The 23,186-nt window shown below is 43.0% G+C and overlaps 1 protein-coding gene across 7 annotated transcripts in view; it reads right to left on the reverse strand.

Moving 5' to 3' along the window:
* Nucleotides 1-23,186, reverse strand: part of PLCH2 (phospholipase C eta 2) — a 1,499,317-nt gene that overhangs the window by 278,356 nt on the left and 1,197,775 nt on the right. For all 7 annotated transcript variants that reach the window (XM_085609277.1, XM_085609254.1, XM_085609273.1 and 4 more), the window contains one exon: nt 13,988-14,191. In XM_085609277.1, the coding sequence (XP_085465403.1) occupies nt 13,988-14,191 (204 nt within the window). The remainder of the gene's footprint in view (nt 1-13,987; nt 14,192-23,186) is intronic.

A 23,186-nucleotide genomic window follows, 5' to 3' on the forward strand; every position in this document is an offset into this window, starting at 1 on the left:
AGCACAGAGAACTCAAGCCAGGGTAATGCGCATAGACAGCGTTGACGGAGCGGAAAACCCATTCACACTTTCTAGCAATGGCGTTCCTTGAGAGAGACGAAACTCACAACCTCGATTCTTGCATTATTCATATTGTAACCCTCGTACGAGGTTCAGCTTAAAAGGAATCTTTCATCTCCAGAAATACTAGGGGACCTTTGAGATACTAAATTGGCAATTGAAACAGTGACAAAAGTCTTTGTACAAAACGTAGATATGTCCAGTGAACTCTTTGAGGGTGCTTGCAATGCCGCAAACTGCCCAACCAGGGAGTTGATCACAATTGCCGCACCAACAAGTCGGCGATGTGGCAAGCGCAAAGTAAGTGTTTAAAAAAAAAAAAAAAGATTTTACTTTCACTATCCCATCGTCTGTCCACTTCTTGCCTACCCGCCCCTCCCCACAGCCCACCAATGTTACCTGTGCCATCCGTGCCTGCTCTCCGCTATTGCTTTATGCAACACAGAATCCTACCTTCTTATTCTAGCATATAAATCAGAGGTAGTTGTGCTCTCTCACCTGTTCTATCTATCTTAGCCTCAACCCATCAATCCTACATTCTCTATTTTGTCTATGCTATCCTTCCACCAATCCGCAAAATTGCATGCCTTTTACATTTGCTAACAACTTTCACTCCTACTCACATGCCACCAACCTCATGCTGCAAACTTTTCAGCCTCAGCTACCTCGGTTAAATTCCTACTCAACTGCTTCAAGCAGGAAGAATGGACAACCTCCACTTTGCCCTTTTTTCTCATAGTCTACTCTCTACTCTTGCTATCTACTGCTACTATTCAGAGCCCCTAATATGCACTCTCCCCATTAACAGCTCTTCCGCTTAACCCATCACTTTGCATCACCTTCTACCTCGGCTGAGCTACCTTCTTTCAGGTCACTTATGAGCACCCAATCAAGAACTGGCCATAAACTGGCATTAAAGTGAGTTCCTGGTCTGCAGCCAACACTTTCGCAAAAGAAAAGAGCAGCTCCATGTTGTCGTCTGTATAGGAAACCACTTTCAATCAATCAATCAATCAATCAATCGATCAATCAATCAGGGATTTATAGAGCGAGCTACTTACCCATAGGGTCTCAAGGCGAAGGGGGGGGGGGGGGGATACAGCTCTGGATCAGTCGAAGAGCCAGGTCCTGAGGCTCTTCCTGAAGGTGTGCAGAGTAGGGGAGCGTCTGATGTTGGCTGGGAGCTCGTTCCAGGTCTTTGCTGTGGTGTGGGAGAAGGCTCTTCTGCCTGCTCTGGTTCTGCGGATGCTTGAAGTCTCTGCCAGGGTGAGGTCAGCTGAGTGGAGGTTCCTTTTGGGTGCGTGGAAGGAGACTCTCGTTGAGGTATTTGGGTCCGATGTTGTGGAGGGATTTGTAGGCCTGGGTGAGTAGCTTGAAGGTTATTCTCTTCTCGAGCCAGTGGAGGTCTTGTAGGTGCTGGGTCATGTGCTTGTGTCGTGGGGTGCTGAGGATGAGTCTGGCTACAGTGTTCTGGATGGTTTGGAGCTTGTGTATCAGGGTTCCGTTGATTCCGGCGTAGAGGGCGTTGCTGTAGGCCAGTTTGCTGGTTATGAGTGCGTGGGTGACGGTCTTTCTGCATTCGGGGGGATCCACTTGAAGGTATTGAAGAGGATACGAAGGGAGTTGAAGCAGGTGGAGGCAACAGTGTTGATCTGGCGGGTCATGGTGAGGGAGGAGTCTAGGATGATGCCAAGGTTTTGGGCGTGGTCTGATGAGGTGGGTCTGATGGGGTTTAAATGGAAACAACTCAGCCAAGAGGGCCATTTAAAATGTTGAACATGGTGGGGCTAAGAGATGAGTCCTGTGGCACCCTAAAGTTGAGTGGTTTGGTGGTAGAGGAAAAAAGTGCCATCCAAACTGCTTACATTCTATTTTCTAAAAAAAGACTTGATCCTTCCTAAAGCCAGTCACCAGACACCAGTATTCCAGAGGTATTCCAGGAGAATAGATTAAAAACAGTATCTAATGCTACTAATAAATTTAATAATATCAAGGCGGCATTTCTCCCTTGGTCCAGTGTCAATTTAATGTAATCAGATACTTCCAGCACTGTCGTGTCAGTGCTGTGTCAGGGCACAACCCCGATTTTTTGGGATGGAGCAGCTTATATTACTCAAGGAAATCTGACATTTTAGTGAAAGCACGGTAGATAGGCCGAGGGAGGACTAGCCGTCATTTTCAATAAATAATTGAAAATGACCAGCATCATAGGTGTCTTTATGAGAGATTGAAAATCACTACAAGTCGACAGCTCACCTGCACCTATCTTCACAAGTGCATTTCTGCTGATCAACAGGCTTCCTCCTAGTAATACATTTTTCGCAAATGCATTTGTAGATGTCATCCTATTCATCACCTTGAATGATCCCAACCTCTGTATCTAGGGTGACCTGAACATCAGGTTCGACCAAACGTCTCCCACAAAGCCAAGATCCAGCACAGCAAAGCTGGAAGTTTTAACTTCACTTACCTGGTCACTGGGCGTACACTAAGATAGCCACACCTTTAACCCAACCCTTTTCCCATCTAGATTTATCACATTAATGGTAAGCTACCTATCATCTGGAGTAACCACCATCGAATCTCTTTTATTGTGAAACTTCTGACAATAGTAATCACTGTGACACCTCTGACCTCAGGTACCCATTGAAAGTGGAACAAGATCCAACTCTTTCCATTTGACACTCATCTCTCAGGGATCTCACATATCAGCCAACTAAGAGCGGTCACTCAGATGTTCAGTTGTCTCTTGATGAAAACCCTTGAGAATTTCACTCCTCTCATGATATCCACACACTCAAACCACTAACAGAAAACCCCTTGCACAGCAAAGGCATAAAGAAGATGAAAACAGAAATCACTACTCTTCAATGCCAATGGAGCAAATCCAGCAATCTAGACAAAAAATATCTCCAGCAGCTCTAGATGATCTACAAATCCTCCTTAAAGAAGTTAAGAAGACTGCATTAGTCAAACAGAACCTCTTATGCCAAATGCCCAGTCAAAGAGCTCAACTGAATTTAACAACTCAGAGCCAACCATCAAAATACTCACCAGTCCCCAGTATTCTGTAACTCCATGACAGCCTAGCCTGTGGCCAAAATAAAGATCCCGAGATTACACCTCATGAACAAGAGGCCAAATACCCAGCTCACTGAGAAAATATTAGGAGATCAGCACTAACCAAAATAACCGGGCCCATGCTTCTATGAAGAAGCTCTGAGGTTGTAAATTATATAGTATGCTCAAGGCTAGTGGACTCCCGGGTTCATTAGATTCTGTGTCAGCACAAAACGTCAAGAACATCCAACTCTCAATGGAGTCAGTAATCCCACAATCACAAACAACTACTTTCCACTTGGAACCTCCCCCATATACCTTAATTTATCATACATATGACCTGAAATCATGAAAAATAATCTAAATACAGAAGACCTGGCTAGGTGTAGGGTAATCTGAAAAACACTGTACCTATGAAAACCTAAAGAAAGTGTGTCACTCACTCAGAACGTTGATTTCCTGGAAATAAAACTACTTACCATTTGATCAACACAATGGGCTTTGTCCTGGGAGAGTCCCTGAATTTGCTCCTAGTTTTATCTGGTATGATCTAAAAAACCCTGCTGATAAGAATGGATTTGCTGTACTCCTCCTACTGGACTTGTTTGTGACATTCAGCACAGTCTACCACCACTCTTTTCTAGGTAGAGGATGTTGTGATCAAGTCAAGAATTCTTAACTGGAATCTGGAATCTCTTCCTAGCTCTCCAACAAATTTGGCTTCATCATGCTACCCTCATACACCTCATTTTTCAAGATTGATGCTGGGGTACCTCACTGATCAATCATCTCCTCTCATTACCCTTCCTTACTATGTACCTCATCCCACTGCGAAATCTCATCAAAACCTTCAACCTGACTCATTAAAACTACACAAAAGAGAGACCTACAAGCTTATAGGCATCTGGCTTCAGCAGCTTTATGCACAACTGCGATGATGATAACATTGTGAGAAATTTGAGAGTGATCATGGACTTCAGCTTATCCCGCGTCCCATAACTGAATCAATTTCCAAAAAATGTCTCTACATTATATGTGCAATACAACAAGTTATCACACAATTAGGCTTTGACATGGAATCGTCTGGCTAGTGTCAACCATATCCCATCTTGACTATGAAAATGGTATGTATTTGGGAGTGTCGTCCTTTTGGCACTCAAGCCTGCAAAAAATGAACAATGCTGCAGTAACAAAATTAATAAGCATCTAATGATGTGACCACATTTCACTAGCCCTCCAAGAGTCCCACTGGCTTCCAAATGCCAGACACAGAGCATTCAAGACTCCCTCATCACCCACATGGGCAACCATAGCAAAGACCTATTCTTCATTCAAGTAAAGCTCTAAAGGTATTCACGGAAGAGAACCTTCCACCATAGACTAACACCTGAGATGAGTTTTCTTTTATTTTGTAGAAGAAAGGCATCAGTGAAGGTCCTTAGCCTGTAGAAGCAACAGTATTTTGGAATTATACTGGAATTATGTCCTAGCAAGGAGCAGAAACTTCAAGACCACCTTGAACTCAGGTAGGCAGCAATGACTTGCCTCTTCCTAGGATGAAAACAGACATTCCTAGTACCCCCCATTGGATGTGTCAGTGCACACATGCAACCCAAAAATGTTGATGTGCAGACAATTTTATCCCATTCAAAATAGATTCACTGAAAAGAGCTGGTTACATTTTTCCTTATCTTTTTACTCAAGAGTTTATCAAAGTGCACAGCATGGCAACTTAAGAGTGCTTAAGAAGAAGTCCAAAAAATTAGAACAGTTTAGAGAATGGGGTAGAGTTTAATTCAATGTGAGAGGAAGTACTGATATTTAATTTTACTTTACTCACATTTTATTACTCAAACTCTAACATTTAGGAGCTGACTTATATCTCAGCAGTATAAAAATTCTGTCGCTTTTAGAGTATTTATACCGCCAAAATAATAGTCCGTTCACCCAATTTAAATGCAGGTGTAACAAATATTTAATCACGGCAGAGACTACTCTGCCTCTGGTGCGATTAGACAACCTCAGACAGCCCTTTGGAGTAAGGGCCGTCTAAGGCAGACCTGTAATCCCACCCCAATTAAGATGGGTGGAATTACAGGTCAGTTTTCACTGCCAAGAACACCCTGGTGGTAAGGTGCAGTGAAAGCTGCTAAATGCTCCCCTCGTCATGATGAGGGGAGCATTTTATTTTTTATTTTCGAAAAGAAAATCTTGCTTGGGGATTCTCTTTCTGAAAATAAAACAAAGAAACTGTTTGGTGCAGGGCTCTGTCATGTTTGTGGGCCACTGCCCCAAACAGCAAAATGTACTGACAGGAACCGCCATGATGGTCGTTCCTGGAAAAGCTTTATAAATGACCGAATGTAAAACAGTACAGGTGACAGAAATGGCTCCTGTGGGAACACCGCAAATCAAGTTTTGTATTGAAGATCCCTATGACACAGCGCAGCCCAATTAGCTTCTGTTGTGATCACCAACATCTACAGAGGCTTCAAACCCCAGCCCAAGGCCACCAACGTCTTCAAACAACAAAACGACCCCGCTACCACCACAGACATCTGACTAAATTCATGGAGCCAGCTCACCACACAGGACACTGCCTCCATCATGAACTTGGTCCACTCAGGGGCCCCAACCTACCCATGCCCTCACCACATCTTCAAACTAGGTAAAGCCAGTATCAGCCACATACTCACCGCCTTGTTCAACACCTCAACGACCACGGCCACCTTCCCAGAGAACTGAAAACATGCAGAAGTCAACGCAGACCCTAGCGAACTCAACAACTACCAACTGATCTCCCTGCGCACGTTCCTGTCCAAAGTACTCAAAAAGTCATCAGCCAACAACTGTCCTCACATCTGGAATGAAACCTCCTGCACGACTCCTCCCAATCAGTATTCCACAGCAAACACAGCACAGAGACAGCCCTCATCGCGGTTACCGATGACATCCGACCCTTACTTGACAGAGGAGAAACTAAAGCTCTGATCCTCCTAGACCTCTCAACAACCTTCATTATGGTCTCCGACCACACACTCATCACAAGGCTGAACAGCATAAGCATCAAAGGAGCCGCTCTCAGTTGGATCACCTCTTTCTTCAATGGAAGAATGCAAAAAGTCTGCCTTCGCCCCTTCACCTCTGAAGGAAATTATCTATGGAGTACCCCAAGGATTCTCGCTCAGCCTCACCCTCTTCAACACTCATATGGCACCTCTGGCCAGCATCGCCAAAACCATGGACTCAACATCACATTCTACGCCAAAGACAAAGAACTCATCCTCTCCCTCTCTGAAGACTCCAACAACACCAACTTCCACAACTGCATGACAGACATCGCCAACTGAATGAAAGACAACTGCCTGAAGCTTGACATGGACAAGACATAGGTACTGATTTTCTGAAATAAAAGATTCCCATGGGACGCATCCTTGTGGCCCTAGGAACTTGGACCTGCTCCTACCTCCACTGATCACACTAGGAACCTAGGCATCATTCTAGACAACAAGCTAACCATGACGACTCAGGTCAACTCAGTCTTCTCCACTTGCTTCTTTAATCTCCGCATGCTTCATAATATATTCAAATGGCTACCCCAAAGCTCAAGATGCACCATAACCCAGGCCCCTATTTCCAGTCGACTGGACTATGGCAACGCTCTCTACACAGGGATCACAGCTCACCTCCGACGACGACAACAGATCGATTATACAGAACAACGCAGACAAACCCACATCACCCTATCTCAGGGAATTCCACTGGCGCCTTGTAGAGAAAAGATGGCAGTTCAACCTCCTGACCCATGCATACAAAGCCCTACACAACTGTTGACCCGCCTTCTTGATCCACCACCTGAACTTCCTTCAGTGGACCAAACATCTCTGCAGGGACGTTTTAAGGATTTTGGGGGCCCTGGGCGAAATATATTTTGGGGGCCCTTGTTTGGAACAAATTTGATTTTATGATCTAATTTCAGCTCTTTCATGCCCTCTTTGGTCAAATTCTAAATGTGATTACATCTGATATTCAGGGATAGTGATGTGTGTTTTCAATATTTTAGCACAGCAGCAGTTCACTAATATTACTGCAAATAATCTCTGTCAAATCCTTCCATTTCTCATATGTGAGGTCCTGTATTGATCTGCAAGAAACTTTTTTTATGGATGTTGCATGAAACATAAACATTTTGTCTGCAAAATGTATGTAATGGACTCTAACACATTAAAGAAATGATATAAAAAGGCTATTTACAACAATCAGTTTAAAAATTATTCAAGATGATCAGGGCAAGACTCTCTGCAGAATATAGCTGGCTCTATCAAGGGGCCCCTTAAGGCTGGGGCCCTGGGCCAGAGCACACATTGCCTTCACCTTAAAACGTGTCTGCTACGCATGCCTTTCTCTAAGCCTCACCCCCCTGCATCTGACATAGCAGATGCACAGGTCATTTCTTCTCCTACCTAGCAGCGAAGACATAGAACGAGCTACCCATTCAACTACGGACCTCCTTATCTCTTCCAGAGTTCCGAAAGTCCCTATGGACCTGACAATTTTACCAATAAATTGGACCCTGCCAGCTCCTGTATATACTCACGGGTGACAAGTGGGTCCTGAATGACCAATTGATTGATTGATAGATTTTGGAAGAAAAACAAAGCCACTCTACAGCTTCGTTTGATTATCCTAGTGACTTTTGTGAGTGTCTTTTTTGTGGATTTTGTGATGCACAGCATCAAAAGCTGAAAGAATATCCAGGGGTGTTAATGTCACCTTCCATTCATCAGAGGTGACAAAGAGATCTTCCACAATGTTAGCAAATGCATTTTTCATTACCTACAGAGACCTGAATCTTGACTCTATGTTATGAAGGAAACAGACTCAATGAATTCTTATAGTTGGTTAACAAACGTTTTCATCATGATTTTGCTGATAAAGGTAGGGTGGAACATAGGTGGAGAATAGTCAACAGATTACAAGGTCATCTGGATTTGTAGTGGGTTTTTTGAGAGGGTTGTTTTTGTGTGTTTAAGTTGAATTAGGGACAGATCCTTTAACGAAAGATATGTTTATCACACCTCACCATGTCTACCATGAGGATGGGCAAAATATGTTCAAGTGGGCTGCAAGATGAGTTTCAACCTCCAGTTCGGAGGATTTGATTTCCTGAACAAGAGTTGACATGAGGTCAGTTCACCGTTTTTGAAGGTTAAGCGAGAGGTCTGAAATAACGGAAAATGGTGGCAGGATATGGTAAAGACTTGGGGGCATATGTATCAACATCACCATTTGCGATTCTCAAACAGCGATTTTTAAGGAATCGCTATTTGAGAATTGCAAAACGGGATGTATTTAAAAAAATTCTTAAAATTCCTTAATTGCGATTAGCAAATTGCGAAATCGCAATTAAGGAATACCTGCCCATTCATTCCAGGAGACCCATAGGAATGTATGGGAAGTAATTCTCAAATTGCGAATCGCAATTTGCTAATCGCAATTTGAGAATAATTTCAAAGGTGCAAGGGTGTCAAGATGACACCCTGATACACCCCTGAATATAGCATGTGTGGTCATATGGCACTTTGTAAAATTACAAAACGTGCATTTTTAGAAGAAATCGCAAATTAACACCAACTAGTAGTTGGTGGTAATTTGAGATTTCTTAAGGATTAATCGCAATCCTTTGGTGAGTGTTACATTTCATTTAAGAAATCGCAATTTGCGATTTCTTAAATGCTTACGCAAACTTAAGAAATCGCTAAATTAGCGATTCCTTAAATTTGCGTTGGGAATAGCCTAATACATCCCGTTTTGTGAATTTTTAATCGCAAACGCTGTATTTTGCGAATCGCAGCGTTTGCGACTAAAAATTCGCTTGATACATATGCCCCATCACCATTTGCGATTCTCAAATAGCGATTTTTAAAGAATCGCTATTTGAGAATTGCAAAACGGGATGTATTTAAAAAATTGCAAACTTTTTGCGATTTCTTAAAATTCCTTAATTGCGATTAGCAAATTGCGAAATTGCAATTAAGGAATACCTGCCCATTCATTTCTATGGGCCAGGAGACCCATAGGAATGAATGGGAAGTAATTCTCAAATAGCGAATCGCAATTTGCTAATCGCAATTTGGGAATAATTTCAAAGGTGCAAGGGTGTCATGATGACACCCTGATGCACCCCTGAAATGAGCATGTGTGTGCATATGGCACACATACATGCCCTAAGGGCATGTATGAGCGCCACGTGGCACTTTGTAAAATTAAAAAAAGTGCATTTTGAAAGAAAATCGCAAATTACCACCAACTGGAAGTTGGTGGTAATTTGCGATTTCTTAAGGATAATTTGCACAACTTGGGTGCTTTTTACATCTCATTTAAGAAATCGCAATTTGCGATTTCTTAAATGCTTACGCAAAATTAAGAAATCGCTAAATTAGCAATTCCTTAATTTTGCGATGGGATTTGTCTCATACATCCCGATTACCGATTTTTTAATCGCAAACGCTGTTATTTTGCGAATCGCAGCGTTTGCGATAAAAAAATCGTTTGATACATATGCCCCTTATTGTTTAATTAAATACAAGCCAGGATATTAGATTATTTTTTCAAAGAACATGGGAATGTCCTCACAAAGTTGTTGAGAGAAGCACATGGGATTGTCTTTAAGGCTTATGGGTTACTTTACTCTTAAGATATTGAACATTTCCTTTGACTGATTGGATGCCCCCATGATACTTTGGGAGATGTGTACTTTTTGGCAAATGTTATGGTTCTATGGTGGTTTCATATCTGTATTTTAAAGAATGTCTATCCTTTTCAGATAAATCCATGCACAAATGTCAGTGGAAACTTCAGCATTTTGTTCGATAGGCCCTTGGTCCCATAAACCAATTTGAGCGGCGTCTTGTTGGTCCGTGCAGATTTCTTAACAAGGTGTCAGGGTCTGTTATATTTCATGGGTCATATATGCCAATGTTTTAAAATCTATTAAGCATACGTCTTAACAATGGCATGGGATCTGCCTTTTATGGTAAAGGCCAATAGAGCATGATTACAAAACAGTGATTAAAATGCTATCCAACCATATTTGTGGTTGTATGATAAGGATTGTTATTTGAAAGTTATATGTGAACACTGAAGCCCGTATTTAGATCTTGGCGTACGGGTCACTATGTCACAATGGTGATGGATATCCCGTTTGCTGAAATATAAGTCCCATTATATCCAATGGGATTTATATTTTGGCAGACGGGATATCCGTCACCGTTGTGACGGAGTGACCCATCCACCAAGATCTAAATCAGGCCCCAAGTCCAGAGTGTGGTCTGCAGAGTGTTGGGGTTCATTGGCAGTTTGTTTGAATTAAAGAAGCTCTAAGTTTTCGATGAGACCTAACACTATTAAATTTAATGCTAGTGCCTTTAATACAAAACCAATACACTTGATATATTTCGGGCTAATAACTCACCCTTCAATAAGAAAGTCTGCATTACTTCTATAACTCTCAATGGAAAATGAAGAAATTAAAAATTGCATTATAATGTGTAAAGTATTAAATTAGCTTCATTCTGGTACATACTTCAATATTTAAAAAAATCAATTCTATTTGAAATATCAAATGCTCATGTTCTTACACAGCTGCTTCAAAATGTTCTTCAAGATCTCAACATTTAATCATCTTTGTGCCAAAGTGCTGTATCATGATTTAGATACATAATGATAAAGAATGTCTTTCTATTGTTTGTCTTTAATTGTAGTAACCCAACAGTACTTTAAAGAAAGCAACTAAAATCAACCAACACATTCATGCCCTTTGGTAAAATTGATCCCAAATGGTTGGTAGTTCACTGTAAAAGCCCTTTGATACAGTCTTCTCCTTTTAACTCTGGAAAAGAAGCATTGCCCAAACTTTGAAAATTATTTTGGTAAACATTATGCTTTCGTTTAGTTAAAGTGACCAGTCGCCATTGATATTTCATTGATTTTTTAAGGTAATTCAAACTGTTACATATTATTTCAAATGTATAGTTTCTCATGTTTATCGATGGGCCACGATGCTTCCTTATTGGTCTAGTAGAATGCATACATCCAAGATATGGAAGTGTTTCTTTTTTATAGTCAAGAAAGATGAATCTTTCCTATATTTCCTAATCAATTTATTTTTCAAAGATCAGTTGATTAGATAAACTATGATGGGTGTAAACTTCGATTTCAAAATTTGAAGACTGTGTAATAATGATGTCAATTTAGGGTCTGGTGGACTCCATCACAAATGTGGTGGGCAATTCTATCCTCCAAACTCCCAGTTTCCCGGCTTTATTAATAGTTGGAGAACCATCATGTTGCTGCCAGTGGAGTCTCTGCTGGGTCTGCCATTAGACACCTTTGACCAAGCACCACAGTGACATCGGGGCAGTAGTCAAGGTACCTCAGAATGTTAACCCTATTTAGGAGTGATATTTTAATGGGATTGTTTTCCTGCTCAGAACTGCTAGGAATAGTTTTTCGGTCCAAAACAGGAAAGAATAGAAAAAACAGGCTGGGACAAAAGTCACAACATGTAAGGGACATTTGTTTTTACTATTGCAAAGGTAAATACTTTGCTTTGTGGACACACTGAACATGGCACCTGCACAGCAAAGTTCCTGTGCCTTTAGTTGATCCACCATGGTGGTGGGTCCTTTGGAGGCACAGAGATCTCTGCTAGGCAGGCAGAGATGTATAAATATCATGGGCTGTAGCCCGGAAGCGCTACTGAGTAGATCCATCCGCCGCCCAGGCAGAAAGGTGAACAGCCCCTAATGGTCTACATAAGACTGTTTGGGGCAGATGTACGACCGTTGTTACGGTCGCAAACAGGAATTCGGCCAGTTTGCGACCGCAAAATTGGGTCTGTCCTATGCACAAACCATATTTTGTGAGTCTGTAACCTAATACCGACTCGCAAAATATGGTTTGCGACTCGCTATTAGGAAGGGGCATGCCAAGGGCGTCCCTTTCTAATAGCGAGTCTCAATGCAATGTTTGACTGTTTTGGGACCGGATTTGCGTGTGCCCTTAAAAAATGAAATGGAAAAGTTAAATTTTTCTATTTTAAATGCATCCCGTTTTTCTTTAAGAAAGACGGACTGTATTTAAACAAAAAAAAACTGCTTTATTTAAAAGCAGACATAGACATGGTGGTCTGCTGACCCCAGCAGGCAACCATCCCTGTGAGTGCTAGCCATTACCAAAGGGGTCGCAAATTGCGCATGCCTCATGACTATTGATGAGGCATGCAATTTGTGACCCCATTGGGAATCGCAAACAGTGTCTGAGACACTGTTGTACATTCACTTTAATGAGTCGGAAATTGCGAGGCGCAATTTGTGACTTGCTAAAGTGAATGGTCGTACATTTGGCCCTTAGTTCCTTATGCTTTAGAATTTAACCTTAAATTTGTGCTTGTTGATGTAGAAGTTCTAGAAGTAGGGTAGATATGCCTGAAGAAGGAATAATTAGAGTGAAAAGCAATGAGTGTGTCAATTTGTGTTATGAAATAAACAAAGTCAAATGTAAAGAATTTTTCATGCTTAAAAAAGGAAAATGTAATTGAACAATAACATAAACAAATATGAGCCAAAACATGTCAGTGGAATAAAACTGTGAACACATTGTTTGTACATGCTTGTACACTGACGCAACTGAATAGAAGTCCTCTGCATTTCAGCTATTGTCATAGGTGATTAATGACCATCAATCATAGCAGAGCACTACATTTAACATTTTTTGAATACTTATTTAACTTATATTATCGCTTTTGCACATCAGTGAATTGAGTTTAATAGATTCTTCCCAGAATGAACCCTTAACGAGCAGAACCAACCTCCTGCCATTACTTGGAGGGATGAACAAATCCCAACAGCGGATGCTACCATCCAAAACTGAATCAAAACACATTAAGGATACTAGAAACACCACAAGGATAGCTATCCCTCACTCTGCTTTGCTCCAGTCCATTGATAGGTTCAGCCACACATTAGCAGCGGTGCCATATGAGCAGCCTTTGCCGTTCATGCACAACACCAAAACACAGTTTCATACACACCACCCTCTGCTCCTTGATTTCGCTCCATTAAAGCAGTAGTGGTTTATATGCGAACTCGTCCTATCTCTCACTTCTTTCGCTTCATTGCAGGGAAAGGATTTGCTCAAAAACATTATAAAAGGACAATTCTGGTCCTCACATATAACATCAAACCAGTGCTTGATGTTTAAAATAATAAGTGAAGGTTCTGGTGCTGAATATCAGGGTTGCATGCCCTTGATTCCACCTCACACGTCTTTATTCCATCACCCGCTGTATCACTCCTGCACATTATTTTTCGGCCCTGCTTTCTCCCTTTGTCACTGTTTTTCCTTGTTTCTCTTCATTCTTCTTTTCCCCTATTATGTTTTTCACTCTCTTGCTCAAGGTCGACGTCTGTTGAGGAACAATATGTGCTTCTGCCTCAAAATGGTTTCCACACCTGCAACCACGGGCTCACCTTAAATACTGCATCAAACACACCTCATGCAGGCCACATGACATTGACATGATCCTCCGCCCAAGCACTCCCATGAACTAATCTGCTACATATTCATTTTAACTTCCAAGGCTCCGACTGAGGCATTTTTCACTCATGTTCAAAAACACACACACACAAATATAAAAGGACAAGATACGTGCTAAAAGGGAAAAGCTTTTCAGTTCCAAACCTAGAGCCCTATACCAGAATCACTAGAAATAAAATAGGCTTCTGCTCTTGTGAACATTAGTTCATAATGGACCAAAGACATTCCAGAAGAAATTAGGTCATAGGAGGAAATTTGTAGCACTTACCTTCCACACAGCGACAGCCGGCTTGAAGCACCCAAGCATACATGTCGACCCTGGACTGTGACATCAGTTGATCGCCTGTGAGGTACGTATTGTGGGACGAGGCAATGAAGTAGTGGCTGAGCGGGAGACTCATGTCCTGGTTCACATGGTAATGCTCCGGGTTGAAGATATCCCCCGATGGGCTACGCATATAATTCGTGAAACCTGTTGAGAAGCAATCAGATGTGGGTTAGCAATGACCTTCAAGCACACCACATTTACCGCACACACACTGAAGGGCATTCTTCATCAGTGAAATGGAGTAAGGGAGCTGACTTAGTAGGCTTTGCCGCACTCATCGCCACTTCAGCATAATGTTCCATTTCTCTACCGCCCTCCCCTGTGGTCACCTACAGTTTATCTCTACAAGAGGTTTCGGAAAATCTATTTTTATTTATTCATTTGTTTGTGTGTGGTACCACAAACTCTAGCAGAGTCAAGTCAGGACGAGAAAAGGGTGATACTAGGCTAGAGGGGCGTAGATTACTGAAAGAGGGGAGTCGTGAGAGTGCTCCTGAGTGAAAGAAGAACTCAGAACGACTGCATGTAAGGGGAAATAATTCTAATGGATAGAGCCTACACAGTGAAGTGTCTGCCGCCATATGCTATAGACATTTTCCTGGGTACGGTCAGCTGGAGCTGATTGGTGTACGCGAGTTGGAGTGGATGTGGATAGTGTAGGAGGTTGCCTGTTCTGCAGATGTCAGAAAAAGTGCGCTCCTGCCTCTTTATTCTTGTCCTCTTTTTCTGCTTGTTTTTTGCTCTCTTATACTCCACCCACCCCGCTCCACTTTCCCACCCTTTCCACCATCATCCTGCTCCTTGTGACCACTATCCCTGTCCATGGTTCTCTTCTTCCACCGCCCACAGGTTTTATTAATGGTGGCTGCTGCACGGACCAACAGTTGAAGAAAGCATCCTGGCCCTGGCCTTACCGCCTGTCCATCTCCTGCTGAGTCTTTAACACCCAGTCACTCTCCAAACATGCCATAGAAGTCTGGGGCTTCCTGCATGACCTCTCCACAAGCCTACTATTTATTACTGAAACCTATATTAACTCAGTATTTGCTGCAGAGAAAGCAGCAGCCACCCCGACTAGATACAAGATTGCAAGACAAGACAGATCCAAAAAGCAGGGTGGTGGACACACTATCATCTGCGAAGAGGAAATCAGCTACTCTACCACCTTGGCTCACACCAGCAACCAACTACAGCTTATGTCCTTCAAATGCAGCACCTCATGCACCACAACCCTGAGTGGATCACTACTCTATCATCCCTAATGACCCTGATCCAATTTCAGCAACACTTTGACCTAACTCGTCAACCTGCTGACCCTCACATCCAACTCCTTTACTCTACTTAGCGATCTCAACTTCCACTTAGAGGACAAGTCCAAGCAGAGCTCTACCGTTCTCATGGAAGACCATAGTATCTTAAGACTCAGTAAACTAGTGAACAACCCCATCCATGTGGCGGAACACTTTCTCAACTCCATTTTTAATCAATCCATCAATCAGACATTTATAGAGCACGGTAAATCATCCGTGTGGTTCTCGAGTCACCAATTTCCCCAACATCACAGTAGACAAGCCCACGTTGCTCACCTGCATGGACCACTTCCTCATTCGCTTTGGCCTGCACTGACCCAACCAGCCCTGATCCAGCCACACCCAGACCACCCAAACCCAATGGAACAAAATCCCCGAAGACATCTGGTTCTAAGAGCTCTGGTCCCAATGCCTTACCCCACCACAATGACCTAGCATGCTTAATCATGAACTTGAGCACGTGAATTACCTCCTGTGTTGACTCCCTGTCTCTTGTGAGAATCACCTCCAGAACTTGAGCCCAGCCACAAGCAAGTTGGTACACCGTGGACCTCTGGCTCATGAATCATCAACTCAAGCAGCTAGAAAGACAGTGGCCCCACTCCTATGATTACATTGACAGAGACTGATACAAAGCAGCCCTCCTGATCTACCACCTGTGCCTTGAAACCACAAAGTACCTAGCCCTCACTGAAAGGAGCCAAAACATCTCCAACATCCAACAAAATCTTCAGCATCTTAAAAGAGTCTCCCCCACCCTCCATGACCATCACCCCATCCCTATAACTTTGGCCCCCAACTGGTCAGCTCTACCCTCAACGTCCCCCACTCCAGTGACAGATAAACCAAGGAAACTACTCTGACCTTCTGGCCAGCCATCAACACAATGGAAAATGCCAACACCATGCGCACCATTCACTCCAGAGCCCTATTGGATCCATGAGCACACAACATCTACGCCAGAGGGATCGACCCCATCTGATCACCCCTTACACCCATTCTCAACTCTTCCCTCTCCACCACTACCTTCCTGTAGGAGTGGGTGGAACTTGTTTGCAGAATTCTGCAGTTACGTAAAGCTCTGCAAGATTCTGCAAAGTTCCGCTAACCGTGGACAATATACATGTTGCGCTGCTCGTGCTGCTAGTGCTGCAATTTAGAGCTGGTGGCGTGAGCAGCACTGAAAAAGTCGTGCAAATGGCCCTATGCATTGTAAAAGAGCGAGCAGCCATTTGAGTTGCTTTTGCTACCACTCAAGCAGAAAATCTACTGGAGCGGCAGCAAATATACTCCAAAAACAGCCGTCAGACACATCCGCCCACAATAGAAACTCCCACCAAATCTAGCCTGCGCTTACAAGCTCGCATTTCTGGAGCCTCCCGGGAAAACATTTCGCCATGAATTGACTGGCAGGATGTGGCCAGAACGTCACGTCGGTTGCCAAATTCCACAAATTCCGTGGCAAAATGAAACTTTCCACCCACCTCTCCTTTCCTGACTCCTGGAATCATGTCACCATCGCACCGAGGAAACCATCAGCTGGATCCTTTGCCACCTACAGACCCATCACCCTGCTCCAAAATTCGGCCAAAGTGCTGGAGAAACTAATTAATTCCCGGCTGATGAACTACCCCAACATGAACCTCCTCCTGGACCCCTTCCAATCCAGATTCAGACCCAACCACATCACAGACACGACACTCATTGCCGCCATCATGGCATCTTCCTCATCATGGACAAGGGAATCACAGCAGCACTTATCCTTCTAGACTGCTTGGCAGCATTCAGAACTGACTCACACACTTTCCTGAATGTTTGTGATAAAGAAATGTGGAGCGGTTTCCCATTTTCCCTACATCATTTCTATTCAAAAAGCATCCAGCAATCTTGGCTCCTCAGAAAATGTGACTCACTTTCACACTGTATTTCTGCAGCCATTTTCTGGATCACCGCCGGAACCTGAAGTCAATTCGCTGGTGCAATTCAACACACTTTGTGGACCAGGCAAAGAGTGAGCATGATCTTACACGATTACACGAATTTACATTTCTGTGTTGTGTAGGCTCAGCTATCTTTTTCCTCGTAGTAAGTGACCCCATTCCAAATAACAACAAGCATTTACAATGCAATGGTCTCGGCATTGGTAAAGTTAGAGCTATTGGCATTGCTAATGACATTATTTTTGTTTATGTTTTTTGTTTTTAAAACATTTAAAGAAACGGCATTGTCATGAGCAATGGCAATAGCTCTAACTTTAACAATGCCGAGACCGTTGCATTGTAAATGCTTGTTTTGGGTAGGCACGGGCGATTAAGTGATTTGCCCAGAATCACAGAATGTGGAGCGTCCCTGCTGAGACTCAAACCCGATTCCCCAGCTGCGAGGTGACCGCCCTAGCCGTTAGGCCACATTCTCTCCCCATTAATGAAGCCAAGAAGCTTTACGTGTATAACTCGTAAAATTTACAGAATAAGAGTAAGTGAATCATAGACTGAGTAACACCATTACAACACAGGCATGCAATCACATCTAAGTTGGTGTGATACCCTATTGGAAAGCAAAGTAGGTCTTTTACTGTCTGCCCTGGATCTAAATAATAGAGAGCGCTCCCAGGTCCTCCTTGGTTTCGATATGTAGCTACCTGATGTAACCTCCGTATTCATGGACAGATATTTTCCAATCAATGCTTTCCTATACTCCTCCAAAACCCTCTCATCAAGCGATTGTGCTAATAACATTGATGAAACTTTTCTTTTATTAATGGATACATGTATGGTGGTATCAGAAAAAGCATATGACAGACCATCCTCATCAAAAGAGCTTTTCACGTAAGCCAACCATGGGATTGACATACCTTTGTCACAATTCAAGCAGTCACTAATTATAGCCCTTGTTAGTCAGGCGTCCTCATGTTAAAAATATGTAATAGTTCATCCATTAGTTCCCTTCTTAATGATTATTTGGCTTTTATCTTTGAGCAAATTCACAGGACTGGAGAAAATATAAACACGACTGGGACAATTTAATTTAAAAATGTATGAATAAACCCATCTAGTTTTATGTTAAAAGAAGCCTGTACACTACGGGCTAGGGACGTTCTATCTTGTATACACCACAGTCTGATTCTCCACATTGCCAATTGAAAACGGGATACTGCATAGACAGTTAAGTAACTTACATCGTTCTTAAATATTTGGAATGCAATAATATGAGCTGTGGTGCCCATGACCTGGCAAATAGGGATAAGCCACTTTTTCCTGGATAATGTATAGGTGGGGCAGAGAAAGAATACATGCTCTATAGTTTCCCTCTCTGCTCCACAAGTGGGGCAAAAACGTCCCATTAAAGCCAGTATTTTTAGGGGCTTGATAGCATCAAAAAAAAATTCAAGGCTGTTGGATACTTTAACTTTGAGAAATTGGTCCCTCATAGTGCCTATATTGGAATCTGACCCAATTTAAACTGATAGTTGGGTTTGATCGTGGATTTGCTGTTGGCTGGGTGGTTCTTGCATGCTTCCCATAGATCACTACACCCAATCTTGCCTAGGGTGTCTCTCACATATTTGAACCACAGGATATTTCATGTTCCCACATCTTTCATGCATGACTTCCGAAAATCCTAATCCTGAATGTATGATGGTGTACACTGCAAGTAGCAAAATTGCAGAAACAACTTTGCCTGGGTTGGGATTCGGATGTAGAATCAGAAAACCTGAGTGCAAAATCAGGGAAGAAATGACTCAGCATACTGAATTTACTTCTTTTTTTTTACAAATTAAGCACTGCCACGAAGGCTGACTTTCTACTCACATTACCAGAGATGGGCTAAAAAAAAACCGAACAGTCGACTCAGCAACATGTCAGATTAAGATACTTGTGTTTATATGCTGTGCTTGTATGAACGGGCTCCTACCATTTGTACACAAAATCTACCCATTTTGGACACGGGACCCCCTTCTAACCACACCCGTTCTGCACAAGCCGTACAAGTTTAAAACAAGCTTTTTCAAAGCAGGAATTTTTAAAATTCCCACCGTGACTGTTGCACCCCAGCAAGTACACACACACACACCAGAACAGCAGGGGATGCGTCAGTCTGGGCCTGCACACTACAACGGATGTGACGTTTCACCAGTGGCGCGGGTCTTCAAGAAACCGAGCTAAAATCCATTCTGAATACACCAATGTCCCGAACACGCGCCATAAATGTGCTGCGTTTAACTAGAACGGATTTAAGCCATGCCTGAAACGTTCCAACTCATTTCATGAAACAACCTAGTGCATTCTGGGTGTTGCAGTTCTGGCTGGCTTGAAGTAACCCAATATGAAAAATGTAATAGCAATTGTCTGCATTTTAATGCGGGTTTAGAGATCGCCCTCGACCGCTCTCTAGCGTTTGTTTGCCCCGTTTTCACTGTTGATTTGCCCCTATAACTTCGAAATAAAACATTCAGAACTCAGCAGCGGGTGTAAATAGAAATCGATGCCGATTGAAAAAACGTTCAAAAAGGCAATTTTCATTGAAAAAAACAATACGAAATAAATACACAGCATAATTGACATTTTAGGCGAGGAGACATTTAAGTAACTTATAGAATGCCAGGTTCAACAAGCATTGAACACGCCCGACCATCGCTCTGGGAAAAGCGCTCACAGAAACCGAGGCGCAGAGGTGGACCTGTGTCCGAGGAGTCCACGCCCGCCCCCTCCACTCCCCCCTCAAACCAAACACAAGTGACGGGGCTCATTCATGATCAGCATTGAATGAAGGCTTCGAGGGCAGAGGCCGGCCTGGCTCGCGGCAGCGAGGTTTGGAATAAAGGTCCAGTTTGTGGGTCACTCCTAGCCCTACACGCGCACACGTCTTTATGACCCTCCCCCCCCCCCGTTCATCCCTTCCGATGCCTCCCGCCCTCTGTTCGTGGTTTGCTCCTAAACGCTCACAAGTAAAAAACACAGAACTTGGAGCAGATTAAAAAAAAACAACTGAAAGTTGAAGTATAAAAATCAAAAACCAGGATAACTTTTTCTGATAAACCTAACACAGGTAAATCACAATACAAAACACAAACCCTTTACAACCTCCCTCCCTGCAACCAACCCCACTCGCACAGTCAGAAACACCATCAAAATTTACTTTAAAGTTGCTTGCTGTCGCTTGCGAAGGATAAAAAGCTGTATCGCCGCGCCTTCTGCAGGGCGTCTGATGAAAGCGGCGGCCATGTTGGAATGGGTGTAAAAGAGAGGCGTATCTTATCAAAAGAAGTCCATTAAATGTTTAATTAGGTGATTACATTTAACACTGTCGCAGACGCTCTAGCGAAAAACTAAAGTGCTGGTATTACTGGACACCGAAATTCTGTAGGGGTATCTGCAGAGAAAACGCCGCCTCCTTCTACCATGATAACCGCGCAGCCCTCCAAGCGGCCGAGACTTCCTGACCAGACGCAGTGTATCATGATGGCAGCGGCACAGACAGTGAAGGTAAGTCTGCGGTACCACGAAATACAGCCATGAAACTAAAGACATTAACAGCGCCACCGGAGACCTGTTCCAAAGGTTTCCTATTACGAAAGCCACGTGCGCCCTTTCACGAGGACTTGTGTGTTCGAGCTACACTCCCTCCACACGTTCAATAATAGTGCAGCACCGGGACAAAGTGTCCCTGCACCTCCGCACCAGCTCTTCGCAATCACGTCTCATTCACTTCATTGGTCTTGATTCGGGTTTACCGTTACTGAATCAGGAGCTAACAATTCAGGATCTGTGAAGTACAGTGTAAATCCACCGCACGCATACATTCAAAATGCAGATCTAGTGCAGCAACTCGCTTCCTACGTACACTGGTTTTCACGAGTCGCCCGAAACAGATAAGCGCTCCAGACTCATGCGTATGTATTTCATAGCTGCGAAGAAGGGGGCGATGGGAGTAAGCCATTGGCGTGAAAAACAAGGCAGAGCAAAAGGCACACCACCGCCTTTCTCCGAGGCAGAGAAGAACTGCCTCGGAGAAACGCAGCGTCCTTTTCGGATTCGGGGGCGTGTTTTGCTGTTGTCTCCTCCCTGAGACTTTTCGCAAAAAACACGCCCCCCGATCCGAAAAGGACGGGGCATGATTGGAGTGACGGGACCTCTTCTCCAATGGCTGGCCAGCATTTACTAGGCCAGCCAATGGAGAACAGGGGAGAAGAGGGGCGGGTTCAAGCCCCTCTTCTCCCAAGTCATTATCTCTCGCGAGCGAGACTGCGCAAGCGCAGCCATCGCTAGCCGAGACCTAAAAAAGAACTCAAGAAATGGGTAATCACTTGGGAAACTCTACATTTCTAAAAAACCATAATGGTGTAAGTTAAACCAAGATTCATACAGGTGCCCCAACTAAACTAGTATGCCTAATATGCAGTCACTGTTTCACATTTGCACTTTGTGCTGCCAGCTTCAACATTTCAGTCTGCGTGTGTTTTATTTAACATTTCTGCTTCAGGTCAATCTCCTGAAATAACAAGAATATTCGTAGACAAAAGGCTGGTAGAAGAAAGAAACAGGCAGAGGTGCGCCGTGGGATGAATACATCATGTAAATGAGTGTTGGCTTAAATGCACGATGGCACACTGCCACAGCGCCGTGCGGCTGGCACCGTGACGCTTTCTCCATTGTAAATTATGTCTCGAATGTGCATGATGCTTCTTTGTTTATTTTTTTGCCCCGTAGGTATGGTTTTGAACTTGATTTTCAATGCTGGGACACACATCTGAGAGCATCGCCATCCTTTAGATACCCTCATTATTTCTAAACAAAAAATTGTTCTTGGTAAAAAGAAAGCAAAAAAAAATCGAAAAGAAATATTTTTCATTACACCTCCCTTCCCTGGTAATGGACTGAAAACTCTCAATTATTCCTGTTCCTGATAAAAGATATTAGCATACCACTTATTTATAAACAGTACTAAGCAAGAAAGCTGAAGGACAAATGTGCGCTAGACATACAATAACAAGAGGCATAAATTTATTTTTGGGATTTTTTGTGTTTTTTAAAAGTCGCACGAAAATAGTTTAAAGAGACATAACAGCATCTTACAGGCCGGGACACGCACATAAAATGACATAATATATTCAGTGCCAGTGGGACACTGTGATTCTGTGATCACTGGGTCCACATAATTATGTATGTGACATATTTCTACACATTCCACCACCAGCTGTATAATTTTCAGATTCCACCCACATTTTTTTTCTAGCTAACTCGGTTTAAAAAATGATACAAATTCGTGCCAGCCATGATTGTGCGCTGTGGCAAGTAGTCTGCCAAGGTTAACTGATCACCTTTCATCTAACATAACATACGTGTAAAGTGTGTAAAGCGTACGTTTGCCTGTAGGCATCTTGGCGCTGAATAACAGATGTTTATTGTTACCCAACTCAAGTAAGAAGAGACTGGCTTATAGGAAAAACTAGGTGGCCTATACACCAAGATAAATATTTACTCACCTGCATATTTACTACTACACCTCAGTGTCCCTATACACGTTTTTGCTATTCATCAAATTCTGAGTGCAACTTTACACCTAGGTGCGAATCTGGGATGTTACATCGCATGCACTACAATGCATGCAAATACAACACAGTCGTTACAACGAATGCTTTGTTACAATACAAGCCATTACATCGCAAGTTGTTTCTGCGACTTGCTGTAGGGGGCGCGCTGGACTTAGGAATAGTATAATTTACTATTCCAACTCCAGCATGTGCAACAGTAGGGAAGGGGTTGGAATAGTAAATTATACTATTCCTCAGTTTAGCGCGCCCCCTACAGCAAGTCGCAGAAATGACT

The sequence above is a fragment of the Triturus cristatus genome, chromosome 1_2 (genome assembly GCF_964204655.1).
Source record: "Triturus cristatus chromosome 1_2, aTriCri1.1, whole genome shotgun sequence".
In the NCBI taxonomy this organism is placed as follows: Eukaryota; Metazoa; Chordata; class Amphibia; order Caudata; family Salamandridae; genus Triturus; species Triturus cristatus.